Below are 27758 nucleotides of genomic sequence, written 5' to 3' on the forward strand. Positions count from 1 at the left end.
CGCTTGCTTAATGCAACATATTATTACTTTTCCATCGGCGCATATAATATATTATTACTTGTTAGTTTATTATGTTGGGCAATTCATAGGGGAAAGAAAATTTGAAACGACTGTGTTATCTTTAATATATGCAATATCTTTTTAAAAAAAGGTATATATTATATATAATATTTACATGTTACAAGTTTATCGTATTAATATTTATATTTTTATGTTCAAAACGTAATTAGCATTTAAGAAAACAATTTCATAGAATTATTTATATACAGATCATATATACTATCTTTTTCTTAAATCCTCAACTAATACGCATGTATTATACTTTATTAAATTCAGAAAAAGAATAATTTTTTGTTTCATTTTATATCCTGATAGTACGTTTCATGTACACATTACTTATTAAACTCAGCGTTATTGTACTTACCACCAAATTTCAATATAAACTAAGCCGTGATACATATATACTTTGATCAAATAAAACAATACATAGTAGTATCCTGCATCAGGTAAGGTATCGTATGCCTTTATAATTAATGTACTACTGATCACTAATTACTAAATGTATTGATATATACATATATTCGCATTTTTAACACATTTGATAAAAAAAAAAAAGGGAAGAGGATAAAGAAGAATAAAGATTCGAACAATTTATGTCGTATCATACTGAAGATCAGCAAAAAGTCATGGTAATAAAACAGTGCATTTAAACAGTTACAAACGCTAACTGTTACGATGCATTAAAAATTTTCTGTTACGTAAAAAGGAATATTAAGGTGCAGGAGTAGAGATTCTACTTTCCTTACGATACCTTCTTCTTGTGCTTCCATATATTCGAGAAAAATATTAAGAAATCCAGTGTTAACATAACATACGGAAGAGTGTTGGGGATGAACAAATTTGCAGTATCACCATATCCGATGTTACCTTAGAGGCTGGACACCTATATTCACATATTCTTCGTATCGTAGTTTTTAATGAACATGCGCATACACTGCTGCATCTCCTAAGAAAAAAAACATGACTCTCAAAAAGTTCAGCAGACAAAGAAATGTACGAATTTTTAATATTTTCAGAGAAGAAAACACGTGTGGTTGTTTTTTTTTTGTTTTACTTGGATTTTCACGCGGATCAGAATGATACAGAGTAAACTTGCCTTGGTACATTGCGGTTTACACCCAACATATTTGTCCAAAGTGGGATCTGCGGTGCCCATATCCACCATCATCATTCACCACCACTTTTGTCAGTCATGGCGTGCCTCTGTCAATGAAGTACAGAAGTTGTCCTGGTCGACAATTACATCTCACCTCATAGGATACGTTGTTGTGCTAATTTCTCTCTTTATCTCACTCTAACTCTCTCTTATTGTTTTCTTTTTCCCTCCTTTACTTTTTCTATTTATCTTTTTTCTTTTTCTTTTTCCTTTCGTAATCGACATCATCAAAGCCCAGCTCCTTCCAAGTATGTCCAAAAGCGCTTGAGGCAGGGGCTCTATCGTGTCCTATATCATACATCACATTACAATATGCATAATGTCTTTTTACATTTCTCTGCGGCGCGTCTCTTTTTTGATAATTGATAACCGACGACCCGGTACGAGACACGTATAATTTTTGTCGCGCATGTGAAGAATAACACGTCCCGGTTTTTTGGCTATTATACTTCCGTCCTCACATACGCATGTTAAATGTATATCGTTGTCCCGGTTTCTATACAGCCGGTAATATATCTCTATTGCGCCTTACTTTCCGTTTTCAGATACAGCTTTTTTTCCTTTAATACGTGGATATCTTTTTTTGCTTTATCTTTCACTTTTCAAAATTCGCGCGTCACGCGTCGTCTACCATAGAGTGACTGATACACTTGCATTAGTTCGTGGAGGGACTCGTACGTATGTATTTCCGATAGCTACTTGGCTCGGGAATTTTCATACCGTCGACCTTTTTATGAGAGTTTGTGCACATCTCGGCAACCCGACGAATTTCAACTTGAACGGTTGCAACGGCGGATATGTTCGTAAGACTACGAAATAACGTGCATAGGTCACCGCAGAAGTTCCCGATCGACGTGATAACTCCGGTAGAATGTAATCTTCGACGACTTGATCGATCGAATTGCCGTCAAACATGGGACGATATTGTGCTTTCCATATTCAAGTTCCGAACACGATGGCACAACATAAGTACATACGTATCTATACGTATCAGTCGATAAATTTCGCTTTTTCTTTTTGGCTCGCTCCATGACTTACTCGCGTATGCTAATCGCGTAAACAACGAACGTTGCTGTGGCATGTTTTAATTACGTAACATTAACTGAGACGTATATAGAATAGTATCATACGCCTGCCTATCTTTTTTAATAAAATTTTTCCTAAAGATTCGTTTCACGTTTAAAAACGCATGTTTAACGATACATATGATCTTTAATAGCATAGAATTCCCTCGTATTTTATTTACAAATGGTATTTGGATCATGCTTAAGTATTTCTCTACATGTAAATTGCGAGCCCTATCATTAAGCTGACCGAAACTATTATTACGATTGCTTACTAGAAGCTTAGTCCAACAACTTTTTCACAATCGTTAAGTAATAAAAAAGGGGAAAGGTTCGGTGTGTAAAAATTGCAATACTTTCAGCAGGATATCCAAAAAATGAGAAGAGTGTGTAAAATAATTAAAAAAAATACATACTAACATTTGTGCAGCGAAAAATGGATATACATGTGTATGTGTGTGTACGAAATTGATACCATCGTTCATCGTATATTTCAACTACGTTTATTACTACTTCATGATTTGTGAGAGCGATCGTTCACTTGTATCCAAATAAATAACGAAAGAAATAATTAAAGATGCGAAGGAATCGCATAGAGAAATAACGCTATTGTATATACAACAGAACAATGAGCATGGTTATTAAGAAATTAGTTACCCATAATACCTTCTGCCTATAACGTTACATACCAGTATTCTGTATAAATATGTAATTTTAGGTGTCTCTCTTAGACAAGTAAAAACATATAAATGTACCGATTTCTAACGGGAAAACTAATCTAAATTTTTCTTTTACGCGATCACGAGAGAAAAAATAGGGAATATAAGGAGCGTAACTACGCGGAGACACTGTACGTGTATGTTGGCCGATTTACTTAATAAAGAGGGTGCGACGACGAAACTGAGGTCGACGACACGCATATTCGATTATTCAGGAATCGTCAATATCGTGTATCTCATGATCACGGCAAGTTTATAACGCACGACACGCAGGAAGCCAGTAAAAAGCGCGTACAACCGTTTAACTAACGATTATATGGGGCGTGTATCTTCTTAGATAATAAACCTTACGGAGCTGATAGGGACTGGACCGTATAGTAAAGGCTCTGGTTAAAAGGGAGGAAGGATGGTCATTACCTTGAGTGACGAAAAACGGTGCAAATGATGATTAAAGAACACGAAACGCCTTTTTTGTGAATCTTCACAAGTACATTGTTATTACATTCCTTTCTTTAAACCATTATTAGTATGATTATCATTAATCTAATTACCTTTGAAAACAGGTCGTATCATCAAAGAAAAAAGGAACAGAGGAAAAACAGGGGGAGAGAAATATTACACACGTCATTAATGTGTATACGCTGTTCAAAACGAAAAAACGGTGGTCATCGGTATATCTGTGTGTGTGTGTGTGTGTGTGTGTGTGTGTATGTATGTATGAAGGGGTGTATCATGGACGCACCCGCGCGTATGTACGCGTGTTGTTAGTGTGTATGTAAGTATGCATTTATAAGCTAAACGGAGCACAGCTGCAATTGCCGTATTAATCTTCGGTAATTATTCACGATAATTAATTCTAATATGTTAATAAAACGATATTACGTTACTACAGATTAACGATATAATATTCGCACGACCGAGATTTAGATTCCCATACAGAATCGGCGCATCTTGAGTCTACTGGGTCTCTGAAATTGTATCTTTTAAGACTTTTATTGTTTGGTAATCGGGAACCGATTCGAACAGTCGAACCCGCACGCACTTCTCTCGTTGAAAGTAAAGTTACACATAAATACGACAGTATCCCTATTATCTCGTATCGAAAAGCATTATGATTATACGGCGGAAGAATATTTAGACGATATCGGTAAAACACACGCACGCACATCGTCGCCATCTTCGGGTGTTACTTCATACGCTAGACGGCAAAAATTATCATCGCATAATATTGAACAACCGTTCTCTGTCATTTACAACACATTTTTTACACGCATCACGAAACTCGGTTTTTGCTTGAACAAACTGAGATTTTATCCGAGGCGCGACGATAAAAGAATATCTCGCATGATGCCAATTAAACGCAGGACCACTTTTCTTTCCATTTCTTATATATATAAGTATATAAAAATATATATACATATATAAACATAAGAAAAGACAGAAAAAGAAATGGGGTGAAGTGAACAATTAGATATTGACGAACAAACGTTTGAACGATGCTCCGATTTTGTGATTACGACACGTTGTCGAAAAACGCCCATCTAAATTACGTTACAAAAAGGGACCCGATGTATATTCTATGTTATATTTGCGACTGTTAATTTCATACTTTTCAATTCTGTTTAATGCGCTCTCTGTACTATGATTAAACTTCAAATCGATCGATATTCTTGTTATCAAATCTCGATACTCGATGTATTACTGAAAAAAACTCTTGCTTTTCTCCGTTTACCACATTAGCGGCCGCGATTAAGTCCATTTTGCTTTAGAAACGCGTGGAAGTTTCGTACGATCGAGAAACAAGAATACACGTTACGTGCGCGTCATCGTCACAGAAACGGCATCGAACACGACACGACATACATACATACATATATATATACATGTGTGTATGTATACATACGTATACATGTTTATACATATACACACGTATGCATCTATGTGTGTATAGGGTTAATAGCATCGTCCTACCAGCAGCGTTCTTCGACATATTACACCAGTTTTCACGACCATGAAGATACGGAATTTGTTTTTAAACATTTGCGATAATATTAGTAATACTCGCATTTTGATAAAGAACTGAATATAATTCAGGAAAACGAATTGAGTCGCGTTGAAAAATTATCTCGGTAGGAGGATGCTACGACAAATATATATTTTTCTTACATTAAAAGAGAAAATTCTCGACATTACTGAATCGAGACACGCGTGAAAAAACTTCATATAGGTCCGATGAGGGAGATTTACGGAAGGAAAGCGGGCGAACGTCACGACGAGATGCGTGTGCGCTTACACATATACACGCACGCACACACTCGCGCGCGCGCGCGCACGTATGCATGTATATAAAATGTGTGCAAGGGATTTGATTCTTTTTTCTTTTCCTTTTTTTTTTTTTTTTTTAAGGGAAAATTGGAGGAGAAGTGGCAGAGAAAAAGAAAAATAATAATGAAAGGAGGTGTAAAGGCGACGGCATAGAAAAAAAACCTGTAAATTCAATAAAATACTTTATCATTCTGTTTTTTGCTTGTTTAAATCGTCCGTATCATATTTTTTGCTTTCTGTCTTCTTTTTTTATTTTTAGGAGGATGGGCGGGGATTCTCGTCTAAATAGCGCATTACGGGGAGAGTACATGTTTTCCGGATAGAGCGGGCGAATGGTAGATCTTCGCGCGTGCAGATCGACAGACATAGACGGCCAAGAGTATCTCGGTCCCGAGGCTTCCTGCTAGCGACAGACACAGACCCGACACACAGAGACAGACAGACCGACAGAGACCGATCCGAGCCCGACGCGACGATTTAGTATGGTGCGAACCGGCGCGACGGCGATGGCCCTCGTAATCCCGGTCTGGTAACCAAAATGAATCTACGTCAGTTATACGAGATCGATAAAAAAGAAATCGGGAAAAAACCACACGAGCTAAGAGAGGAACAACTTGTGAGATACAGAAAGGGCGGATAGGTAAGTAGACAAGGGTGGTACGTCGTATTATATCATATGAAAAAAGAAAAATCGTACTATCTACGTACCTACAGAGAGAACGATTTATATACGGTATATATATATAATTTTTTTTAAGGTACGGGGGAAAGATAGTTACTCATGGGAGAAATTTGGTGGAAACACCGTAATGAGTACGTTTTTTCCTCGTTATTCTCGCTAATTATTTTCGGCAACGTGTATTAGTAGCATGTGTACTTTTTATGCCAACAAAAATTACTAAAACTTTCAAGTTATATATATACATTCTACCATCACTCTCTAGTTTTCTCTTCTTTGCAAAATCCACACACCGCCTTTCTGCCTTCTTTTTTCATCAGTGTTCTCTTGTTGTTTCAATTGATCCGGTTAAAACAGTAGATAAACAGGTGGATAAAGGTAAATTAAATAGATCGTAACACTGTATGACTGTAATTGTAACGAATTTTCACCGCAATTAAAGTTTTCTACACTTCCACATATCAGCAAGCTTTAATCTCAATCTAGTACTAACTGTAATTTTGTTAGTAAATACTTTCCCAATAACCGGGAATAATAAGAGAATATAAAAGAAGAAAAGGCAATTTGGCGCATCGTGGCATACAAAGAAGAGAGTATAATCAATTCAATTGACAATCGAATATTTGGACACATTTCAACACACAAATTCAGTGTGGATCAATTTTTAACCCGAATTTACACGTCTACTTACCTACGCTCTTCAAATGAATCTCGGCTGAAGTCCTCGTACATGCCTCTACTATAACAGCGGTATAATAAATAATCGAAACTACGAATGATCAAAGATCAATATATACACCATACTTGCTCCCTTGTCCAAGGCTTAACTTTGTGAATTAGTCCCTGTATAATAGATAATGTAAGAAAAGTTGTCGCGTGCTGCCTAATATGACTGTTAAAAGTAGTTAAAAAAAGGTCGGAAATGGTTCGGCAAGAAACTATTTTCATAGGCAGTTTTACGTTTAGACAATGTACAAAATAAAGGAAGACGCTACCATCGACCAAATATGACGACGAGCACAATCACTGAAGAAAGGAAGAGAAGAACGTATTTATGGAACAGACGGATAAGTACATGAAATATGCTCGTGTACAATTACGGAAGATGCTATTTATCCACGGTTAACTACCTATCCATCCAGATACACATTTGAACATCAACTGACGAATATATATTGCCCGAATGACTGGTAATTAATCGGAAGAATGCTTGTGCAAACGTATGTACATACGGATTAAACTTGAACCTGCACAAGGTGGCGCGCATTTGCATGCTAACCAGATATCTACCCAAGACAACGTATCTATTATCGCTTCAAAATCAAACAACTAATCATAAATTCGACTCAGACTTATTTCTCTTATATATGTTGTTCGTGTATGTGTAGTTTTGTATGTGTTAAGCTACGCGTACTTAAATTATATCCAAAATATCTGAATGCAAGCAGTAACTAAGTATTTCTATCCGCTTTATTTCATACGAGGTACATTTACTAGAAGGAAAACAAATTAATAAATGGACGCGTAATTCAAGATTCGCAATGATAAGAACATGGGATCTTTCTTTTTCTCTCTCTCTTCTTTTTTTGGCCAGTCATATAAGGCAGGCAGCGTTAGACTGGATTTTTAACCCATGCGACTTTCAAATTATAAATCAGTTTATATAATCAGAACGTAACGAGCCATTTGCAGCCCAGGCTGGGATCATGTAGGATAATAAGGTTACATGCAACAACAAATTCAAAGTATTCAGAAAGATTGAGAAATTCAATCAACTCTGTTTTCTATTTGAAAGTTTGCGAATGGATTTACATACATGAAAAGCTTTGAACCTCGTGAGTAGAAGTCAGCTTCAAGAACTTATGGATCGTAATTTTGAAGCAAATTCTTCCCCCTATCCATCTATCTCTCTTTTTCTCGCCCTCTCTCTTTTTCTCGCGTGCTCTCTCTCTCTCTCTCTCTCTCTCTCTGCATAAATTGTGTATTTGTTCACGTGTATATGTGTGCATATGCACGTATGCAGAATAGGTATGTACTCGTGTCAATGTGTACACGCGCGTTTTCATAATTTTTTGCATATCTTTTCGCTTCGATATTGTAATACACGGGGCCGGTTTCATGAAACTTCCACGGATAACTTAACATTTGCAATCAATTCGAAGTGCAATTTTATAAATCAATTAATACAATTTTTATCCTTACGTTGTAACAACGTAATTTTACTAAAATTAAGATCGAATTCGCATGAAACTGAAATCAGAGAGAAAAGAAAAAAGAAAAAAACTGAAAGAAAACGATCATACGTATGTAATCATATACGTATATAGTCGATAACGTAAGAAAATAATTTTTTCGTTTTAATAAACGTAAAAACGAATTACTTAGAAATTAAAGAATTACACACTTTCCCCCGATTACTTGGAAACAGAAATAACTATTGAAATACACGACGTGTGCATCATAACTTGCTTTTCCCCCTTCTAACATACAACTCGAGACTATCTATGACGCTGTTCGTAATTTTTTTTCTTCGCGATACACATTTTACGATTTACAACCTTCCGTTGGCTATCGAAAAATTACGATTGAAAAATTTGATGAAATTACTTTGAACCAAGACTACATTGAAACTGATGCGCGTTTAATAGAATGTTTCCGAAGCGTATCTATGAAACTGGCCTTAACAACTATTAGAAACGCCGACATACAAACAAACTTACTGTCCAATGCGTCTGGAGAGCTGGTTTCTACTTACGAGACATTTCAAAGACAATCGATAGGCGTCGTTCCTGAAAATCGCGCCAGCCCTTTTTTTTCTTTTCTTTTCTATCTACAGCGTACGAGAGTTTGTTAGAATTGTAGGATCGCATCCTGGCTCGCGGTAGTGCGATCAAGAAATCTAGTTCGCATTCCTTAGGAACGTTTCTTCATCCCAGGCCTCCGCGCCACTCCCGGTTGAGTGATGTACGTAATAAGGAGCGCTTGAAACACAAAGGATTTATGAGAGACATACAGGCCAATCTCGCAGTTAACGCCATGGATCAAGAGAGTCTATGAACAGGGACATCCCTAGAAGAGCAGTCGACATGTTCAAGGTACGATCAGTCGAGACTCGGATTTTGTTGGCACCGAGGAAAATAGAAGCTGATGAAGTACAACGCGCCAGCGACAAGAACGAGGTATGACTACTCGCTAACAAAAGTGGTCAAAGACTTACTCTTGCACGACTTGAACGCTGGCCCGGGACTGTCTCTCTAGGGTTGCCCGCATTCATGGACAAAGATGGTACGCAGCCTGAGGTGCACTGAAATTTAGAATGTACAGAAACGTCCAAGCGTCATGATACACATTAGCATTTTATTACACAGACTCTGCACTCATGTGGGCATCGGGTCGACAATCTACATAGATTGGAAAAATATCGATTGCTGTTTCAACTATGCAATGCAACAAATAAAAATTATACGTGTAATATACACGATACGACTATACGTTACCGTATATGCATACGTATACGCATAATCATGAATATATACGCTCGCGTGTATACGTACACACATATCGTGTGATTTTATTTCAAAAACATTGAAACAAACGAAACAGATATAATAATGTGGAATTAACGAAAATTGTATAACAATGATCAAATGTGAAACGGCAGCTTCGAAATCTTTTATCGCGAACAAGAGAATAACCTGAATTTGCCCGATGCAATTTAGAAATGGCCATTTTTGCACAAAATAATATATACCCGAGAGAGAGATTTGAAAAATATGTGAGATCGAGAATACACAAGAGAAAAGAATAAAATACACGGTAAAGTAAGTACTCTTATTTGTCGACGAATAACCGAATCCCAATTCGCATGAGCTGTCAATCCAGCCTGGAACGTTCACAATGTTAAGTCGGACGAATGGGCAGTCAATAAATTGGCTCTACTCACCTGAACCGGCCATTGTTGCCACTTGGAGGGGGTGATCGGCGGCTGAACATGCCATACTCGTTACCACGGGAGAAGCCAGTGTCGCGCATGGATCCCATACCTAGAGGAGGCATAGGAGGCATTGGGTCTCGTCTTGGGGGTAGAGGTGGCATTGTCATTGGTGGAAAGTCAAGCCCGCACATGGAACTTCCCATGTCACAGGGCCCTGTCATACCCGTAAACCGCCTCTCGTAGAGATCCCTGGTGTCCTCGAAGCCTCTCCTGTCATAGTAGCTTTCGTAATCCTGCAACACAGATAAAGAAACATATTGTTACGGATGATCACAACTATACAACAAATTTCTGTTCTTTCCTTTCCCCTACTAAATACTTCTATTTTCAACAGTTACTAAAATAAGAAAAAGAGAACTACTTACTCCAAAGCGGCCACCACCCATTAACCGATCCCGAAGGAACGGTGGTGGCGGCGGTGGAGGATACGGGTCGCGTCCAAACATTCGGTCTCTGTATCCATTTCTATCCGGTCCTCCTCCCATTCCTCCTTTTGGGCATTCCTTGGACCAATGGCCGCCGCGACCGCATCGATAGCACTGTTCAGGATCCCCCATTCCTGGCCTTTGTCGTACTCTGCTTGTAGAAATTTGAACCTTCATCGGTTGACCATCCACCATTTGTCCATTGAGTTCCTTGATGGCATCGTTGACATCACCTGTTGCTTCTAGATGGACGAATCCGTAATTTCTCACGATATCGCATTCTACAACGGTACCATACTTGGCAAACAGCTCGCGCACTTGAGGCGCTTTCGTATTATCTGTGAGATTGCCAACAAATATTTTGGTTGTAGGAGTATTAGGTCCCTTACGACTCTTTGCAGCCTCACATTTGATCGGCTGTCCATGAACTATATGTCCATTCAAATTTTGTATCGCATTTCTCCCTGCTTCTTCATTCTCCATATGCTGTTAAAAAATATATTATAACATATTTGTTGTATGAATGTATTAAAGACTCGTCGAATTTGGGCCAAGATGCAACTATCCAACAGAGTTATACGTGTACAATAAAGAAAGAGGAAACGATAGATCAAACAAAATGTTGTAGTAAAAGTATACGTTACATAGAATAAAGGAAACTTACCACAAATCCGTAATTTTTGACCACATCACATTCTACAACCTTTCCATATTTTTCAAATAGTGGTTTAATATCGGCATTTGATGTTTTGTCGGCTAAATTACCGATAAAAATTTTAAATGTGCCAACGCTACTAAAACCCGGCATTTTCGGCTCGTTGTAGAACCTGATTTCAAAAGAAAAAAATATTTCATTACTCGTTACTGACTTGTACAATTTTTCCAAACATACAGTATATACAAAATAAATACTATGTTGCAACAACACTAGAAAACTATCTAATATATTTAGAATATTCACGACTTTTTGCATTTGCATTTGTTGCTAACATGATTAAACCAACACACGCCACTCAACATTACTCTATCCCACGTATTTTCAACGAATAATTAACTTGCTGTAATATAACTTTCATACATGTTACATTGTATATTGAAATGTAATATTTACAAGCTTTCACTTTGTACAAAGAAACATAGCTTCAAAAAATTGATTAATGATATTCAATGGTGACGCGATTGTTTAGATTCCCCCTCTAGTGCACTTTTTCCACCATTTTGCTAACGATCTAACATTTCGAATTTCGAAGGTCATCAATTTTGCCAAGATATTTCACTTGCGCATACGGATATTAGCAGATACAATCAGTTTGATAATTTCTAAATATAGGGAAATATAATTTTTTCAATTTTTACTTCGATAGGGCAATGAAAAGGTACACAAGCCGCGAACAAGTAGTGCGTTATAAAATACGTAGTACAGACAGCGTACCGACCTTGTCGAAATGGCGCACCAAATCTAGGAAATGTCTGTGGTAACGATCACCCTCTAATTATCATGTATAAATTTACGTTCAAACACCATACGCTTTCTCACACTCACCGAAGAATACTGCGTATTATTTTCAACGAATGATTTAACCAACGCTGATAATAGGCACACGACTTTATACGCGAGAACGCAATCTAACAATGGCGTCTCACTTGCCGCGTCCGCTAGTGCGCGAGATGTTGAAGCAGTGGCCCCTATCGGAAAACTGCAGTACAGCAAACCGTGAGAATGAGGTGTCCAAAAACCTATCACGAACATACCTTCAACTATATTTCGTCACTAGAAATAAGTTAACGCGGGAATTATTTCTACGCTACACTTATTTTCCTTCTTACCAATGTTAATCTTACGTTTTATCGCTCTTGGAATGGGATAGGTTAAATTTCCATTCTTTGAGCATAATATATGGAATATAATATATGTTTGTTCACATGCAATATTGGAACATTAAAGCATGTATTAAGGACTATAGGAGCTGTATTGAGGCTGCGTTCGACACAAGTTAAAAACGTTTTACTTGTGATACATATTTAATTACATTAAAAGTTACATTAAAAATTATTTTTTTAAATTCTTCTTGTTCTATTAAAAGCTTAGTAAACAATTTAGAAGCAAATGAATAATAATCATTATATAAATTATTACACTATTAAAGACGATTATAGAGCTTTGTACTATTTTGCTAATATTACTGTATACGAATGTTATTAATACTTGCATAAAATTCTATACGATAATATATACTATTTCTACAATTCAAACTACGTATGACCTTACGCGTGATGGATTTCAAGACTAAATCTATAGCAAATCCATATCTCATCGTATGATTCTAAAATATATGATATACAAGTACTATATAGAAAATTATTATAGAGTAACAAAATTAAAATTTATTGGACGAGCAACATGCGACAAACCGTATATATCAGGAGTTCAACTGGCATCAGTTTATTTGTGCATGATACACAAAAACAATTCGACGATAATTATATCACATGCTATTAAATATAAATTAGTTTTTACGTTTTAATAAAAAAAGAGAATTATTTATATAAAATGCTATGGTATTAGGGAACTGAATAAACGTGAAATGGCGTGCTTCATGTATCTTCATGTCGACGCTACGAACCATAACTACATAATTTCAATGTTGCAACTATGTAACTATAAATTTATATCTATATGTTATTTTAATCTTATAATAATTTACAAATGAAATATGGGGAAAGTATTAAAACACTTACCAAGTCAGTATTTCCGTAAAACAATCCGATAAAACACAACGGCAAACCACACGCTTTCCTACGTAAAAAATGGCGGATCGAAACAGACTGGGAAGTGGAAAGTTGCGCGGCGTCTCTTTCAGCATGAAACTCAGAGTCGCCAACTATTGAAAACAAAATTTTCTATTAGAAAACCAAATGCCTATTCAAAATTATTGGTATGTCTACACGTGTTTGATGTCACTAATATGCTAAATATTTTAATTTAATCACCTGATCATTTTTTTCATAGATATTGTAAAGAATTACATTTTTAATCTAAATGCTTTATACAACTAGAGTAGAAGATAAAACTATATAATTTAGAACTAGACTGCGAAGTTTTATGCAAATTCATAAAAAATAAAATTTTCGTAGAAAGATTGCCTTACCTACCAAATATTATAAAAAGCACTATACCTTGGGTAATTTATTTATTTTTTCATATTATATGCATTCTGCGGAATTTTTGCGCTTTTAAATTTCCTATAAATGCTTAAAATCCGTAATTTATTTATAAGAATACCGATTTTTCTTACTTTGCTTGTGTTTAAAAACTTCTAAAAGTTAATTTGCTAGTTAAAATGGTTTCTATTATTTTTATTCCATCGTACTAGTAACAATATTTAATTCTGTATAACTTCATAATATAATCATACCACACTAAATATGTGGGTATTGATTTTCTATCTATAAAGTTGTTTCTATTTTGATGACCAATATTTTTTTGTTTCGTATATTTCCAGCAAAACTTATAGAAAAGAAAATTCCCTTGTAGCGCATAACCGTTACTTAGTTATATAAATACTCACTTGCTACATCCTATGTAATCATATTAAAAATGTTGCACATGTACGGAAAAGAATAGTATTAAATTTAATACTTGTGAAAAATATAACTTTAATTATTTGCAATTAACCTACTATTAGCTATAATTTTAACATAGATATAATCCATTTTCATAGAAAATTTACGAACTCACCAAGGATTAACTTCGAGCACGAATTTGTTGTATGTGACGACAATCTGTAATTAGTTAAAATTTGGATACATAATATTAAAAAGACAATTTTTTAAGAAATGTCGATGAAAATTTTTGTAATTTCTAATTCTTGTAAATTTTACCGATCCGCTAAACAATTTTGTAGAACAAATCGATATATTTATATTTTTATCAAAATAATGTTAAATCTTACAAAATACTTTCACGAATAAAATTGCATTGCCAAAACGTAGCTTTGAAATTTAACAATCGATGAACTAAACGAAATAATATGACATTTGTTAACTTAAAAATATAAATTATATACTACAATGTAGATAATACAATATCATATAAAGAGACACAGTATTTAACGTCAAAATCAACACAACGGAAAACTATATTAATAAAAAATAATTGTCCTATCTTAGAAGTCAATAATAAGCGTAGTAAAAAAATGTATGGAAACTGAATATTACTAAAATTTACCTCGTATTCTGAGGTATTCTGACATATAAGAATATTTCAAATATTTATATTTTACAATCGCTACATATTTCATACTGTTTTAATATAAAGATCGTCTTTATATCTATAAACGATTTAAAATTTCATGTATCCTGCAAGATATCTCATTTTCCGAATAAAATTGTACACTCATTGTAGTATTGCACTTTTCAATGACAATCATATCAAAGGCATATGAATATTATAGATTACCACGATTTTGTTAATGGTGGGATTTTAATACGTATAAATTCGTAACATTGAATAGATATGATAAATTTAAATGCTATCATCAAAACGGTGTTTTCACTTCTCTATAGATTTTTGCTATTAAATTTATTTGAAATGTTTCTGTTTATAGCGTTCATGCGCGCTTGTTTTTTTGGCTGGAAAAAAAATTATTCTTTCTAAGTAGTAGCCATTGTTGAATACATATTCAATAAATTTCAACACAGTGAGGCGCGTTAAAACATGGATAGTATCATGTTTTGTCGCCTTTCACATAAAAACAAAAGATATACACATATACAACGTTCATTCACAATTTTTTTCTTCTTAACTCACAATTGATCATTCATTTGATCATACAAATTCGCACATTCATACATTTTCATGTATTTTTAAATCTTAATATTCAGTCTTCAGGCTTGCAGTCTGTCAATAAATCTATGTACACCGGGTTATTTACAAGGGAAGAAATTATTTTTCAGTTACTAGCGATAAGATAGAACACATCCGACGAATATCGTCGAACGCTATACGATTTTAATAGCATTATCAATATGTAGTTTTGATATTGTCTTTTTCACACGTAGTGCTGTTAAACGAACGGCTGGATTTGCGTGCCAACATTCGGCTATCAGCTTACTCAGCGCAAACAGAATCTGTAACAAAAGGCAAAAAAATTTTTTAATATAAAATGTTTTACAAAAATATAAAACATTTTTTATATTAAAAAATGTTTTGTACAAAAATGTAAAACATTTTTTATATTAAAAAAATTTTAATTTTTTATATTAAAAAAACATTTTTTATATTAAAAAAATTTTTTTATATTAAAAAAATGTTTTACATTACATGTTTTTATATTAAAAAAATTTTTTTTATATTAAAAAATGTTTTACTAAGATGTTATTATATAAAAATATGATTAATTCTATTCTTACTGAATCATTTTCCCACCGCGCTGGTATTATTGGACGTAATCGTTTTACGCAAACTGCTAGTCGCATATCTTCGAAGTCTGGATCACTTGGGACAACATCATGGTATGGCAAAGCATATGGTTCCACCACAGAGCTTTTGCTACCTGTAATGCATCTTCTGCAAGCTTCCCAAAGCACAAGACCAACAGAATACATATCTGCCATTTTGAAAGCATCAAAGGAAGATGTGTTTAAGGTTTCATCCAAAACTTCTGGAGCCATATATCGACGAGTACCCACTCGTGTATTAGGTGCAATATCAATTTCTCCACTTTCACTGTAAATAAAACATTACATTCCTATAACTTTGTGTATATAGTGCAAATACTAAATCAAGTCTTACAATGGTTATTTCATTCTTTCATACGTACATATGGATATCTACAAACATGCACACGCATGTTTTGCGCAATCATCACGATAACGATAATACATTTCCAGATTACAATATTTATTATTTACCTTATATATCTTACTGCCAAACCAAAGTCAGCAATTGCACATTCACCATTCTTTTTCACTAAAATGTTTCTACTTTTGATATCTCTATGAGCTATAGCAGGCTTCCCACGTGTGCCAAAGATCTCTGTATGAAGATGAGCAATTCCAGAAGCAATTGAAAGACATATTGCTAAAAGGCTAGGGTGATCTAGAACAGTAGTTTGGAGATAGTCATATAACGAGCCTCTTTCATGATAATCTGTAATTAATAACATTTGTGTCCAGGATCCTGTGCCTTTGATATCAGCAGCAATAAAACCCAAAATATTATCATGTCTCATTAACACTGTTTGATAAATCTCAGTTTCTCGAAACCAAGATGCTTCTTCCAATGTAAAAAATACTTTCACTGCCACTTTTTCTCCTCTCCATCTCGCAAGCCATACTTCACCATAACGTCCTTTACCAACACACTGAGACAAGGCTAGTTGTTTGGCAATAGTTCGTTGTACTAATAAAGGTAATCCTGATCCAGAGCCACTACTCTGATCAATAAAGTCTTTAAGCGTTCCCTGAGAAGGCACTAAGCAAGGGCCCCTTTCTTTTCTTCTGTATCTGTGATATATGATCACCATAGCTATTGAAATTACCATTAAGCATATAGACAAAATGGTAGTCAATATTATAAGTGGCGCACCCGATGCTATGGCCATTGGATTAGGTACTGTGGTAGTTCGGGGTTTATAATCAGGATATAAATCTTTGTTACATAGTGCACTCTTGTTACAGCATATTATGCTTTTTCCTTGTAAGTGTGGCACAAGGTATCCTTTACATTGCATGAAACCTTGTTCATCTGGTGGTAGACACCCAAATGACCATTCAGGCACATATTCTCCTGATTCTGCATCCCAAACTTCTTCTACTGCACTGAAACAATGACCACCAGGTCTTCCCTCGCAAGTTCCATTTTCTCGATCATCTGGACAGTGTCCTTCACAATAACACGTAATTCCTAATGCTGAAATATGAAGAATAAACTTAAATAATTAGTCTTAAAACAATATAACACAATTGTGGAATTGTAATAGTAAATAATGTAAATTTATGTGGAATGCTAAAATAATCTATTGTAGCTTTTAGAACTATGATCATAACATGCAAAATTAACGAGAATGTATTTTTCCTTTTTATTTGAAATCTTTACTTCAATTCTTTAATTATTCTACGTATAAATATTATAGTAAAAATGAACGAAATTAACAAAAATGGTCGCTAAGAATCGTTATTCCATTATCAACGTTTGAAATAACAACAAATGACGTCTATATGATCCAAATGACCACGAGTTCTGACAAAAAGGTATTATATGTACAAGAAATAGAAGGAGAGTCGAAAAGAATGAGAAAGATCGGGTAAATCGCTTATCTTCTGTCGCAGAATTACTCTTGTGTCTATTTTACGGTGACCGCTCTATTTATATCTTCAAATATTTAGATGAAAGATTAATCTTTTGAATGTGTGCTGCTCTTATTCCATCCCTTTGGTTCTTCCCCTTTCTCGCTTCTGTCGGAATTCTTATTTATTTTTTTAAAAATAACGAATTATACGTAAACTAGAAAACTGTCAAATACTGTAACATTTTAAGTTAATTATGCAGTAACGGTGTATGTTGAAGATAACGAGCGTTAATATTTTTGTTAAATGTAAGCTTTTTCTTCGTGATAATAATTTCAAAAAATAAGAAAGGAGAAAAAAATAAAAAGAATTGGGTAATTTCTCATGTTTGAAATGTGTTGTTAATAATGCGTATTTCAAATTTAAATTGTACTTTGCTGAGAGCATGTGTTCATAACCGACCAGTTTTTTAGCCTGCGGCATAATAACGCCGTGTGTGCCGATCGCACCGTACAAGGAAATCACTGATGCACGATTGTCCGACAATTTCCAAGAGAGGTAAAACATGTTTAGTGCGGTTTCGGTCACGTGTTTCTTTTATCCTTATTTGAAGAGTAAGGAGAAAAACAAGAAACGTCACAAAATAGCTTTATTAGGAAAATTAAGTTTTAATATTTTAGACCGCTAGAAAAGAAATAACATCTAATGAATTTAACTGTATTGTTCGCAAAATGAAGTTTATATCTTGCTTAGACATCACAAAAAAGAATGATTAATAAAATATTAATTATTCTTATCTGTGTTTCGTTCCAGTACAGAGTGGACATTCCTCATTTTTAATTAGTATACTAAATCTTTAACACTATCTTATATTTTGAATTTAGATTGAATTCTGATATTTTGAATATTATAATCATTATGATTTGATAGTTCCAGAGTCTTAGTTATCACAAAAATGTGTTATAAAATGGTAAATCACGGAAAAAGGACATTCCTTGCTTTTACCTCCTTATCCTTCATTTATTTCGCAAATGTCAAAAAAAAGTCTCATAATGATCAATAACTGATATGTATTTTTCGAAGATAGAAATTGTTCAATGAGAGATTCGATATAATCCAGAAAAGGAGAACAAGAAGCTAAATTAAATTAAATTGAATTGAATCGGATAGCTTCCGATAGGTGCTCAAACGAATAAGTCTCGATAAGTTTCCACACATAGATATTCTTTTGTACGGCTTTCGCGAAATAATTAATACATATAGAGTAGCGAGAAAACTACTATTAACGATACGATGCATTTTAACCATATACGATCTTAGCTTCTACGCGTGATAAAAAATAATATTGATGTAAAACAGATATTAAGATTTCCCTGTAATCTTCAACTCCAATCAAGTATCAACAATTTAACCGGTATTCAGGTCTCTTCGCTAGAATTACACCATTTTATTTTGGTGCGACTAACATTTACCGAAGATCAAAGAGTTAAAGCGTAATAGAAATCGCTTGACAGCAACCTTAACATAAGCCGGTAGCATTTATAGCATTGAAGAGTACAAAACGAAAATTGAAGGGCGCAAGTAAAAGCAAACCCAGATTAAATCTTAAACTACATATTAACTAATAAGATATCCTATTAAATATATATATGTATTAAGCGACAAGGTTTTGTCGGTTTTTATATCTTCTATAGAAGAGTGTATTAACAAACGATGCATAACGTATGTATATAAAACTTTTTACATGTCTTAATTACAAATACATATTCTCGTTGTTAATTAGGAAAATGTATATGATATGTAATAATACGGTTTCAATTGATATGTGCAGAGTTCAGACATCATGATGGCGCAGTGTATCTGCCGCGAGATGAATATCGTGTTTAACGAGATGCGAACTGTTCTACATGTTTAAGTAACGATATTATATATGTACATATATTACATATTACAATAGCTTTTCCGTAGACACAATGATACGAAAATCTAAAGTAATTGCGCAGTTCAGTGATTTTTCCTAATTCTGATTATTTAATTCCAGTCTCCTTTTACGAAACAAGGTAAAATTTTTTAATTATAATGTTCTTTCAATTTATTCTACTTACTAACCTAACCTAATCTAACCTATTTTTTTAAATAAATTTTGAACATTAAATAAATTAAATTGAAAATTCTAAATATGACATTTTTTCATAAAATAATAAAAAGTACATTAATTTCTCAAGTTTCTTCGATAAATCTGTTCGTTTCATGATGATAATTTTAAGGAAAAAAGCAATTGGAATGAAATAGTGAAAATTGGGAGAAGTTACTAAACTATAATTACCGAATCTGACATTGTTGATACGAGCACGATGATACTGCATGAGATGAGTAAAGAGTAAGGAAAAGGAATGGAATTTGGACAGTGTTTAGAGATAGTGGTGTGGATCGTGAAACCTGAATGTAACGCAACAACGCAATACAAGCCTGCATACAACCTGTCAAAATCCGTTCGAGGAAAGCAATGAATTTGGAAATTAAGAAGTCAGTCGTTCTCTCGAGAAAGCAATTTCGGCGACGCCTAAAATTAATCTGAACTGAAGCTACGGGGACAAACAAACAACTAGACAGAAATACAGGATAGTCACACGTGAAACCAATGAGACCACTCGAATATGGCGCGAGTCACGTGAAAAAAAGGAAAGAAAAGTAGGAAAAGGTCGAGGCACAGTCGAGGGGAACTTTAGAGTGTATAACAGCAACGAAACACTGTTGTTGGTATTTCAGTACCTAACCTTAACGCCGAACCTCCTCTTTCTTGCTCGTCGCTCGCTTTTCTTCTCCTCCTTCTCTCATCTCCGAGTCAAGGGTAAGAAAGAACGTGCGCTACTTTGGTATAAGAATTCCTTTTGCAAAAATACACTCGTCGCGTAGTGAATCACAGTCTGCGCACTCGCGAACATCGAAACTCACGTTTGTTTACGAAAAATTGAAGTTTGTAAATAGTACTGATAAAACTGATACATATATAAATGTCCGAAAGGAATCGTAATAAGTGTTGCGGAAACACCGTCGAATCCGCTATTCGGTACCATTATCGCTTAGGGCTTAAGGAAATTCTCTAAATCTAAAATCTTATCGTATCGTATTTTGATCTTTCGCTTTCGCAAAACATTAAAAAACCAGGCATGTGTTTGTTGTCAATATGTTGAAGGAAAAAGTAGTGCTGCAGCATCATTAATCAAAACGAGAGCGAGTAAGATTGAGAGAGAAAGAGAAATAGCGGCGATGGGGAGCAGAACAGCATAGAGGGAGGAAGGGGGGAGAGAGAGAGAGAGAGAGAAACAGGAACGGCAGAACGTTCATTCGTGTAGCAAAAGGCGAACAATGGTTAACAGCATACATTACTCGTTCTCACGTCGAGAATCCGCATCCGATCGATTCTTTGGTACATTGTACACTGTTGCACTTACCACTTTACATAAAATACATCTCGTACGTACAATTGTAAAACAGATCACGAATATACTCACCACAAACAAATTTCGCGATAAACACTCCTAAGCTGATCCACAGGCCGTATTTACATCCGCGCCGACCTGGGGTGGCGAAGAGCGCAGCCATTTTCTACATCCGAGAGCACATACTTCACTGTGACGTAGGGCGAGACGCGTCGGCCGCAGAGCGCAGGCTGATCAGGTTCGGCTCTTTCCGTTCTTCTACGGAAAGAACTGACAGCTTATTGGAGAGCTGGTTTTGTAGCACTTCGACTGTTAAACAAAGACAACTGCTTGAGATTATCTAAAAGAGAGAAACAAAGATATATTCACGTATCAGCAGTGTATCTTTAATTCGTGGCACCCGGACAAACTATTTCGAATTTTTTCTGATCGAACGGTATTTTAAATAAATATGAAATTTCAAACAAAATTGGCTCATAAAAATTTCTATAAATTTCAATATAGTCAACTTCTTATTTTTTTAATCGTATTTACGTACAGATACATCTTTGCAGTATTCTCAGTTTTCGTGATATATATTCGTGTTTAAATCATTATCTAACTCATCAATGTTCATTTAAAATGATCATTTGAAATGAAATTAAAATTTTATCCGAGAAAGATTTTTCGAGCAAGATGTTTTGTTTAGTTCCTTAGTTTCTCAGCTTATTTGTTTTTGTACTGCATTATTCACACGTGGATTACATACTTAATTTGTTTAACATCTTATACGTGATTAAATTCTTGAAATCGCTAAAATGCCATCGTAGATCCTTTGCATCTTATCTATAAAAGATTTCACATTTGAAGCTACGTACCTGGTCTGTCATCGTAGCTATATAGTAGGGAGTGTGCGACGGCGCCCATAGGGCGCCATCGTGCCGCGACGAATGCGGTTTCTGAGATGTTTCTTATTCTCTCTTCTTTTCCTCTTCGTTGACTACATGTTCCTAGTACCGATGCTTTAGGGAACTAAGTCAGAAAACTCATAAGGAAATACAAGAGAGAATGGTTTTTTTAAAAAGGTGTGAAGGTTCTCGCGACTGACGCATGGACCTAGACAAAGCTGGAACTCAGCTTTACTGAATCTTTTCATTCCATCCGCATACATATTTATTGTCGACTAACAGACTAACCGTACCAGAATACAGAAATTTTATACAACTATATATTATGTAGCTCCATAGCAGAACATAAAATTACGATTTTGTTAAAATTACGAATTAGTTAAACTTTATTCTAAGACACTCTAAGTTTCTCATTCGCTTCTTTTTCTTTCGATAGATTTGATATTTTTTATATTTTTTTATTTCGATATTTTATAGTAATACGTATACAATATATACATATAGTCCATAAAGAAATCTTTTATCCCGAAAAGCCGATTCCTTTATGCCGTGTACATCCTGACATATGGACGTATCGATATATCTGCATCGTTATACGAAATAAAATGATAAAACGCGTGCGAAATGAGAGGAATCAGAGAGAAGGGCGATACATATTTTGCCGACAGTTTTGAAAGTGGTGCATTCGCACTTATGCGGCGCCGTTTTGATAATGGAGCCGATTGGACAAAATGGAACGCACCATGGGGGTGCGCATCACGCTGAGCTTTCAACCTTTAATCTTTAACATCGCATACGTATACTATTTTTATTTTTTCAGGATGGATATCGAGTTAACTAACAAGTGAATGGATAATACGTTTCCATTGAGAATGATATCTGAATTTGAGAAAAATAACTTTCTGAAAGTTGTAGAATTTCGAAAGACTATGTTCATTGTCATGACCATTCTCTTTGCTCAATGATATTTATCAAATATTATTGTTCAAACACAAGTAAATAACAAAAATTATCGATTGATATTATTTTATTCATTTGTTTTTTCATTCACCTCAATGTTAATGATTCTCAAATACCAATCAGGGAAAAATAAAAAATTACAAAATAGTTTAAAATCTCATAATCTTTTATGTTTCATCGAGATGTAACTCAGCGAGGAAAAAGTAAATGTAAAAATCGTAAACGAATGAAACAATAAGAGTAACGACTACGAAAGTAAATGGATTCGAAGATAAGATTAATAACATCGTGGCGATATACATATGCGTAGAGACGATAGAGAAACGTGAACGTAGTAATACGATATTGTACGTGTAATAAGAGGTACACGTTACGAGCAATATTATCGCGTGCAAGCGCAACGAACCGAGGACGTTTGATCAAAGCACCATAAATGTGCTTACTCAAGAAGAACTACATATATGGATAAGATAAAAAGACTGCATAGACATCGTAATATCATATATTGTAAAATACTGACTATACCGAGCCAGAAAGTATCCACTTCATTCATCAATTTATTAATTTACCGACTCGTTGAATCTTTCGACCCGACAACGCATCTCTCTTCATATACACATATATGGACTTAAGTAATACATAGTACTTACACTATATTACCGACAGTTGTTCTCTTCATAGATAATAAGTGGATTTTTATGTATCTGTACGAAACTTAACAAAGTGGAGTATTCATTGTAATTTTTAATAGATAAGACGAATTTCTATTTAAGTTCTATTTCTTTAATTTTATCTATAAAAATGTAAATTTACATAAAAAAAACACAGCATAATGATAAATATCAACAAATTGGAAAGAATACGTTACGATTCGATAAACGATAAACTTTGCTAAAGGATGTTATTTAACGATGTTTGATTTATGTTCGATATAAAAAGATCTGATCTGATTACTCACTTTGAGATTATAATCATTTGGGGATTTACCCTCTTGAGAATGAATTTGTTCAATTAAACGCGTTAAATCGAACTACCTGCCCCGATAACAGCTTTCCGTTCTTCGAACGAGTCTTGTGTGCCCATTAGGGATAACGATATCTTTAGACCAAAGTGTTATCTCTAAAAGTCAGGTATGTACCAGGGCACCTAGTGCTCGATCAAAGTAAGCCTGCCGATGACAACTTGACAACAGAACTCGAAAAGCAAACAAGCTCTCTTTTTCTCTTTCTTTGTTATTTCACTACTTACTACCTGTATTTTTTTCCGCCTCGCACGCGTGTATGCGCGTTTTATCTTCTCAAAAATACTATTTAGCGAAGTATGTTTTAAACTTGTCGATTAATTTCTGTCTCCTCTCTTTTTTTCGTCTCTTTCTCGTAGGCATGTTCCACGTGAAATTATAACGCCTTCGGAACAGTAACTCGCCATCAAATGTCGTACTTGATGCTATGACCATCGGTGACACCATGACGGTGTTGTGTGTATATTAACTATCAGTGCCTAATTACTGTTATTAAATTTTGTAAAAGTTTCTTATATGTAAATTTAGGAAAATTTTTCGCAACCTATCAAACAATATTTTATTAATTTTTTACGGAAATAGCTGATCACTGGTGAAAGTTACGCTCGGAACTAGCTACTTGTCATAATGTTAATATTCAATTTGTTTTCAACAGAGTTCACGCGAATAATGTTTGATCTGCCTCTTGTATAAATCGCATTTTAATAAAATTTTTGTTATGAATTTCCACAAGAAGGTCATACGTAGCTTCTTGCTATTTGAACATTTTCCACGGAAGAATTGTATGTACATATCGCGTGTATTACATAAAATATTTTAAAACTTCATTTTCAGATTTGTTTGAAATTTTACCATTACGATCATGATGGTCGCACCTCATTGATATCATTATAATGATATTTTTAAATGTTTCATACACATAATATATTTATAAACGATTTCTACGAATTCGCGAGTTATTGTATGTTGTTTAGTCAAGAAATTGTGAGAGAAGATACAGTATTCAAAGTAGAAAGTAGAACATACCTATTGCGAATGGTACTTATTTGATTTTAGAGCTCACAGCGATAAGATAAGGGTATGTTGTACACTAGTTACGGTCCTGATACACTTAGTTAGTCCTTATTCAGAGATGCGATGGATGAAGGTGAGGCGCGAGGGCAGGCACCTATAACAAAGATCCATCGGAACCGGTTTTGTGTTCTGCCCTTTTTTTACATTCCCGAAAGAGGTCCCGCCGAGCCACGGGTGTGAAAACCGACACCCACCCCCACTTGTTATTTTGTCAAAACAAAGCCCTGTGAAAATTATAGGAATCACGCAGCATCATCAACTTGCTCATTTCTCTTTTTTCCTCTGAACATTTACTCCTGTCAAATTATTCTCGACCGCACACGTTCTCAGTACGTTTTCAGCCCTACCCTGATCGAACGTAACGCCGAACAAATTCCATCATTCTACCGTTCTACATTCCTCTCCATTCAATCGAAATCGAATGTATCACACAGATTTTAACGAAATCTAAAGTGGAAGGAAAAGAAAAAGGCAGAGAGTCTTTAAATTCACACAATCGTGAAAATAATAACAGAACAATAATTTTACATTACTAAGATGTAAGAAGTTTTTAGACTGTTAGACTGCTCAATAAATTTTATCCGTAATACTAGTATTTATTTTTATGTTTACTTCTATAACGTTTCTCAAGCTTGTGTCAGTTTCTATATATTTTACAAAATTATTCAGATCTTTTGCTCTTGTACTTTCTCCGCATTTTACTGTTATAATCATAATGCAGAGGAAGTTACTAGATAATAGAAATATTTCTCTATTAATTGTATTCAATATTAAAGGAGTTGCTTAGTCAATTTAAAGTTATTCCATTACGATTAATTGAAACTCACTTCACCTATCATTTTTCTATGACAAGCTATTTCATCTGCATTTGCATTCGTTCGTTCTTTTACAGAAACCTATTATGTTGACACAGGGTAAATTTCTTGTCAGGCGGTAATGATGATTTCGTCTATGTTTTTAGCACACATTTTTCCTTATCATTTTAATGTCACATGTTACATTACCGATATATCATAGAATAACATTGCGACATTAATAGTGGTTAGAATTAAAACTATCTCTGTGAAATTAGAGATATGATGTATAGTAGAACAGGATACATCTAATGAGTCATCAACTCATCACAGACCTTATAATTACAAATAAAATAAAGAATTTTATTTCCTTATACATAATATTTGTTCGTCAATTTTACAAATTCTCATATGAGAGAATAAACAATTGATTGGGACGGTTCGGTAACACACATACACATTCTCTCAAAAGAAAATATCGAATTCTTCATGTTAGATTTCACATGTTTTAATCGTCATAATAAAATTTTGATAACATATACTACACGGTCGTATGAAATCTAGTTACGTGTCTGACACTTATTTTTTAGTAATAACTGAAATTTTTTAGTGACAGAAACATGAGTGAAGATGTAAAATATTCTCAATATGATGTTAAACAAAATAAAAAATTGTCAGACGTTTTCCCTTTGCAAGCATCCGGACGATGTCAGTCTATCAAAGAAGTAAGTAAATTCGTCTACATTGTTCTGCTACATATATCAAATGATACATCACATTCCTAGCCAGGTTATTATACTTGTTCAATTCCTTGAATCGCAAATCAACTTTATAGAGTAACGTGACGCATACGATATCTAAGGAACAAGATTACTTGAATGAAAGAAATATTTTCAATATATTCCATTTTCTGCTCTCTCATGTGATCATTCATCAACCAGCAGATCCTATCCAATACTTGTATGAATTGCTCGATGATTTTATATTATTTAGATCGGGACTCAAAGAGCCACGATTACTTTGGACAGAAAGGTATGTTACGTTACTGTGGTCACAGTCACGTTTGAAAATATATGTGTGGATATTTCATTCTTATTCCATTTATTCAGGCATCTTAATGCGATATTCGAAAATATTCTCTTCCATGATTCTGAATTTTTACCTTTGGATGGTTTTAAAACTGCTATGAAAACGATGGGCGTGCGTTTTTACGATCCATGTCCAGATCAGCTTGTCCGAGGATATGTAGATCGGCAAACTTTTTGTACGGAAGCGTAAGAGATAACCTTTCGTTGCCTTACCTAAGATGGATTTACAAATTGCGTTTGAATATTTATAAATCGAAAAAGAATGGGAATATTCGTATTCTTTTCTAGATTGAACAGCATGAAAAATGAATTGTTGCATATGGCGACCGAAACCAGTCGGCGTACATAGGCGTGAAGCAGAATAACTTATAATTCCTTTGCATATTGCATACTTTATCACAAAGCGTATATATTTTATGTCTATTTATTATTAAATATATACAGTGGTTCACGAAAATATTCGAACACTTATCATGGAAAATTTTTATAATATATTAATTAATAGAAATTTTTTATATATATTATGTGTGTTATACAAAACATTTTGAAATTTCATTAGCAATGTATTAAGATTCGATCTCATGATTATATACTCATAAAATTTGAAACAAATCTAAAAATGTGTATACAAACTACAAAATATTTAGCGTAAATATACGTTTCTTAAAGGTCGCAAAGATGTTTAAACAGTCAAATATTCATTATATTAATAAACCTCGATATTCAACGGAAATATCTATACGTTTAAGATGTTTGTAGTAAATGTCTTGCAATTTCTA

General features: G+C 34.4%; 3 protein-coding genes across 21 annotated transcripts; 1 reads left to right on the forward strand and 2 right to left on the reverse strand.

The window, feature by feature from the left end:
- Positions 1-545: 545 nt before the first annotated feature.
- On the reverse strand, positions 546-13317 carry LOC126923001 (RNA-binding protein lark). Of its 17 annotated transcripts, none has more exons than XR_007713020.1 (7): positions 13162-13316; positions 11087-11249; positions 10363-10908; positions 10161-10230; positions 9947-10046; positions 9221-9307; positions 546-1006 (listed from the first exon to the last, which is right to left on the reverse strand). XR_007713020.1 is itself a non-coding variant. In XM_050735980.1 (7 exons), exons 1-7 carry the CDS (start codon positions 13284-13286, stop codon positions 1495-1497), a joined length of 1059 nt encoding a protein of 352 aa, XP_050591937.1. In that variant the 5' UTR covers positions 13287-13316; the 3' UTR covers positions 1185-1494. The 17 variants fall into 17 exon arrangements, 12 of the variants coding, with proteins under 12 accessions (XP_050591937.1, XP_050591930.1, XP_050591939.1 ...); XR_007713017.1 differs by lacking the exon at positions 546-1006 and adding an exon at positions 1185-1504; XM_050735980.1 differs by lacking the exons at positions 546-1006; positions 9221-9307 and adding exons at positions 1185-1504; positions 6695-6739.
- A 1359-nt stretch (positions 13318-14676) lies between these two features.
- On the reverse strand, positions 14677-21409 carry LOC126922992 (bone morphogenetic protein receptor type-1B). 2 transcript variants are annotated; one of them, XM_050735961.1, is made up of 4 exons: positions 21228-21409; positions 16336-17335; positions 15835-16150; positions 14677-15552 (listed from the first exon to the last, which is right to left on the reverse strand). In XM_050735961.1, the coding sequence occupies exons 1-4, from the start codon at positions 21316-21318 to the stop codon at positions 15424-15426; spliced, it is 1536 nt and encodes a 511-aa protein (XP_050591918.1). In that variant the 5' UTR covers positions 21319-21409; the 3' UTR covers positions 14677-15423. The 2 variants fall into 2 exon arrangements, with proteins under 2 accessions (XP_050591918.1, XP_050591920.1); XM_050735963.1 differs by lacking the exon at positions 21228-21409 and adding an exon at positions 20485-21217.
- Positions 21410-26138: 4729 nt separating this feature from the next.
- LOC126923010 (uncharacterized) lies at positions 26139-27698 on the forward strand. Of its 2 annotated transcripts, XM_050735992.1 has the most exons (5): positions 26139-26335; positions 26502-26616; positions 26727-26923; positions 27001-27165; positions 27268-27698. In XM_050735992.1, exons 2-5 carry the CDS (start codon positions 26512-26514, stop codon positions 27326-27328), a joined length of 528 nt encoding a protein of 175 aa, XP_050591949.1. In that variant the 5' UTR covers positions 26139-26335; positions 26502-26511; the 3' UTR covers positions 27329-27698. The 2 variants fall into 2 exon arrangements, with proteins under 2 accessions (XP_050591949.1, XP_050591950.1); XM_050735993.1 differs by lacking the exon at positions 26139-26335 and having other exon boundaries at positions 26439-26616; positions 27001-27155; positions 27268-27342.
- Positions 27699-27758: the final 60 nt, after the last annotated feature.

The sequence above is a fragment of the Bombus affinis genome, chromosome 13 (assembly GCF_024516045.1).
Source record: "Bombus affinis isolate iyBomAffi1 chromosome 13, iyBomAffi1.2, whole genome shotgun sequence".
NCBI lineage: Eukaryota > Metazoa > Arthropoda > Insecta > Hymenoptera > Apidae > Bombus > Bombus affinis.

What these genes read in the sequence shown, in the direction of transcription:
- LOC126923010 (XM_050735992.1), top strand. Translation starts at nt 26,512, where the DNA reads ATGAGTGAAGATGTAAAATATTCTCAATATGATGTTAAACAAAATAAA. An exon ending in GATGTCAGTCTATCAAAGAA is followed by an intron (nt 26,617 to 26,726) that starts GTAAGTAAATTC and finishes TCAACTTTATAG; the next exon opens with AGTAACGTGACGCATACGAT. An exon ending in CGATTACTTTGGACAGAAAG is followed by an intron (nt 26,924 to 27,000) that starts GTATGTTACGTT and finishes CCATTTATTCAG; the next exon opens with GCATCTTAATGCGATATTCG.
- LOC126922992 (XM_050735961.1), bottom strand. Translation starts at nt 21,318, where the DNA reads ATGGCTGCGCTCTTCGCCACCCCAGGTCGGCGCGGATGTAAATACGGC. An exon ending in TATCGCGAAATTTGTTTGTG is followed by an intron (nt 17,336 to 21,227) that starts GTGAGTATATTC and finishes TTCATATTTCAG; the next exon opens with CATTAGGAATTACGTGTTAT. An exon ending in TTGGCAGTAAGATATATAAG is followed by an intron (nt 16,151 to 16,335) that starts GTAAATAATAAA and finishes TTTTATTTACAG; the next exon opens with TGAAAGTGGAGAAATTGATA.
- LOC126923001 (XM_050735971.1), bottom strand. Translation starts at nt 13,286, where the DNA reads ATGCTGAAAGAGACGCCGCGCAACTTTCCACTTCCCAGTCTGTTTCGA. An exon ending in TTTACGGAAATACTGACTTG is followed by an intron (nt 11,250 to 13,161) that starts GTAAGTGTTTTA and finishes TTTTGAAATCAG; the next exon opens with GTTCTACAACGAGCCGAAAA. An exon ending in TGGGTGGTGGCCGCTTTGGA is followed by an intron (nt 10,231 to 10,362) that starts GTAAGTAGTTCT and finishes TCTGTGTTGCAG; the next exon opens with GATTACGAAAGCTACTATGA.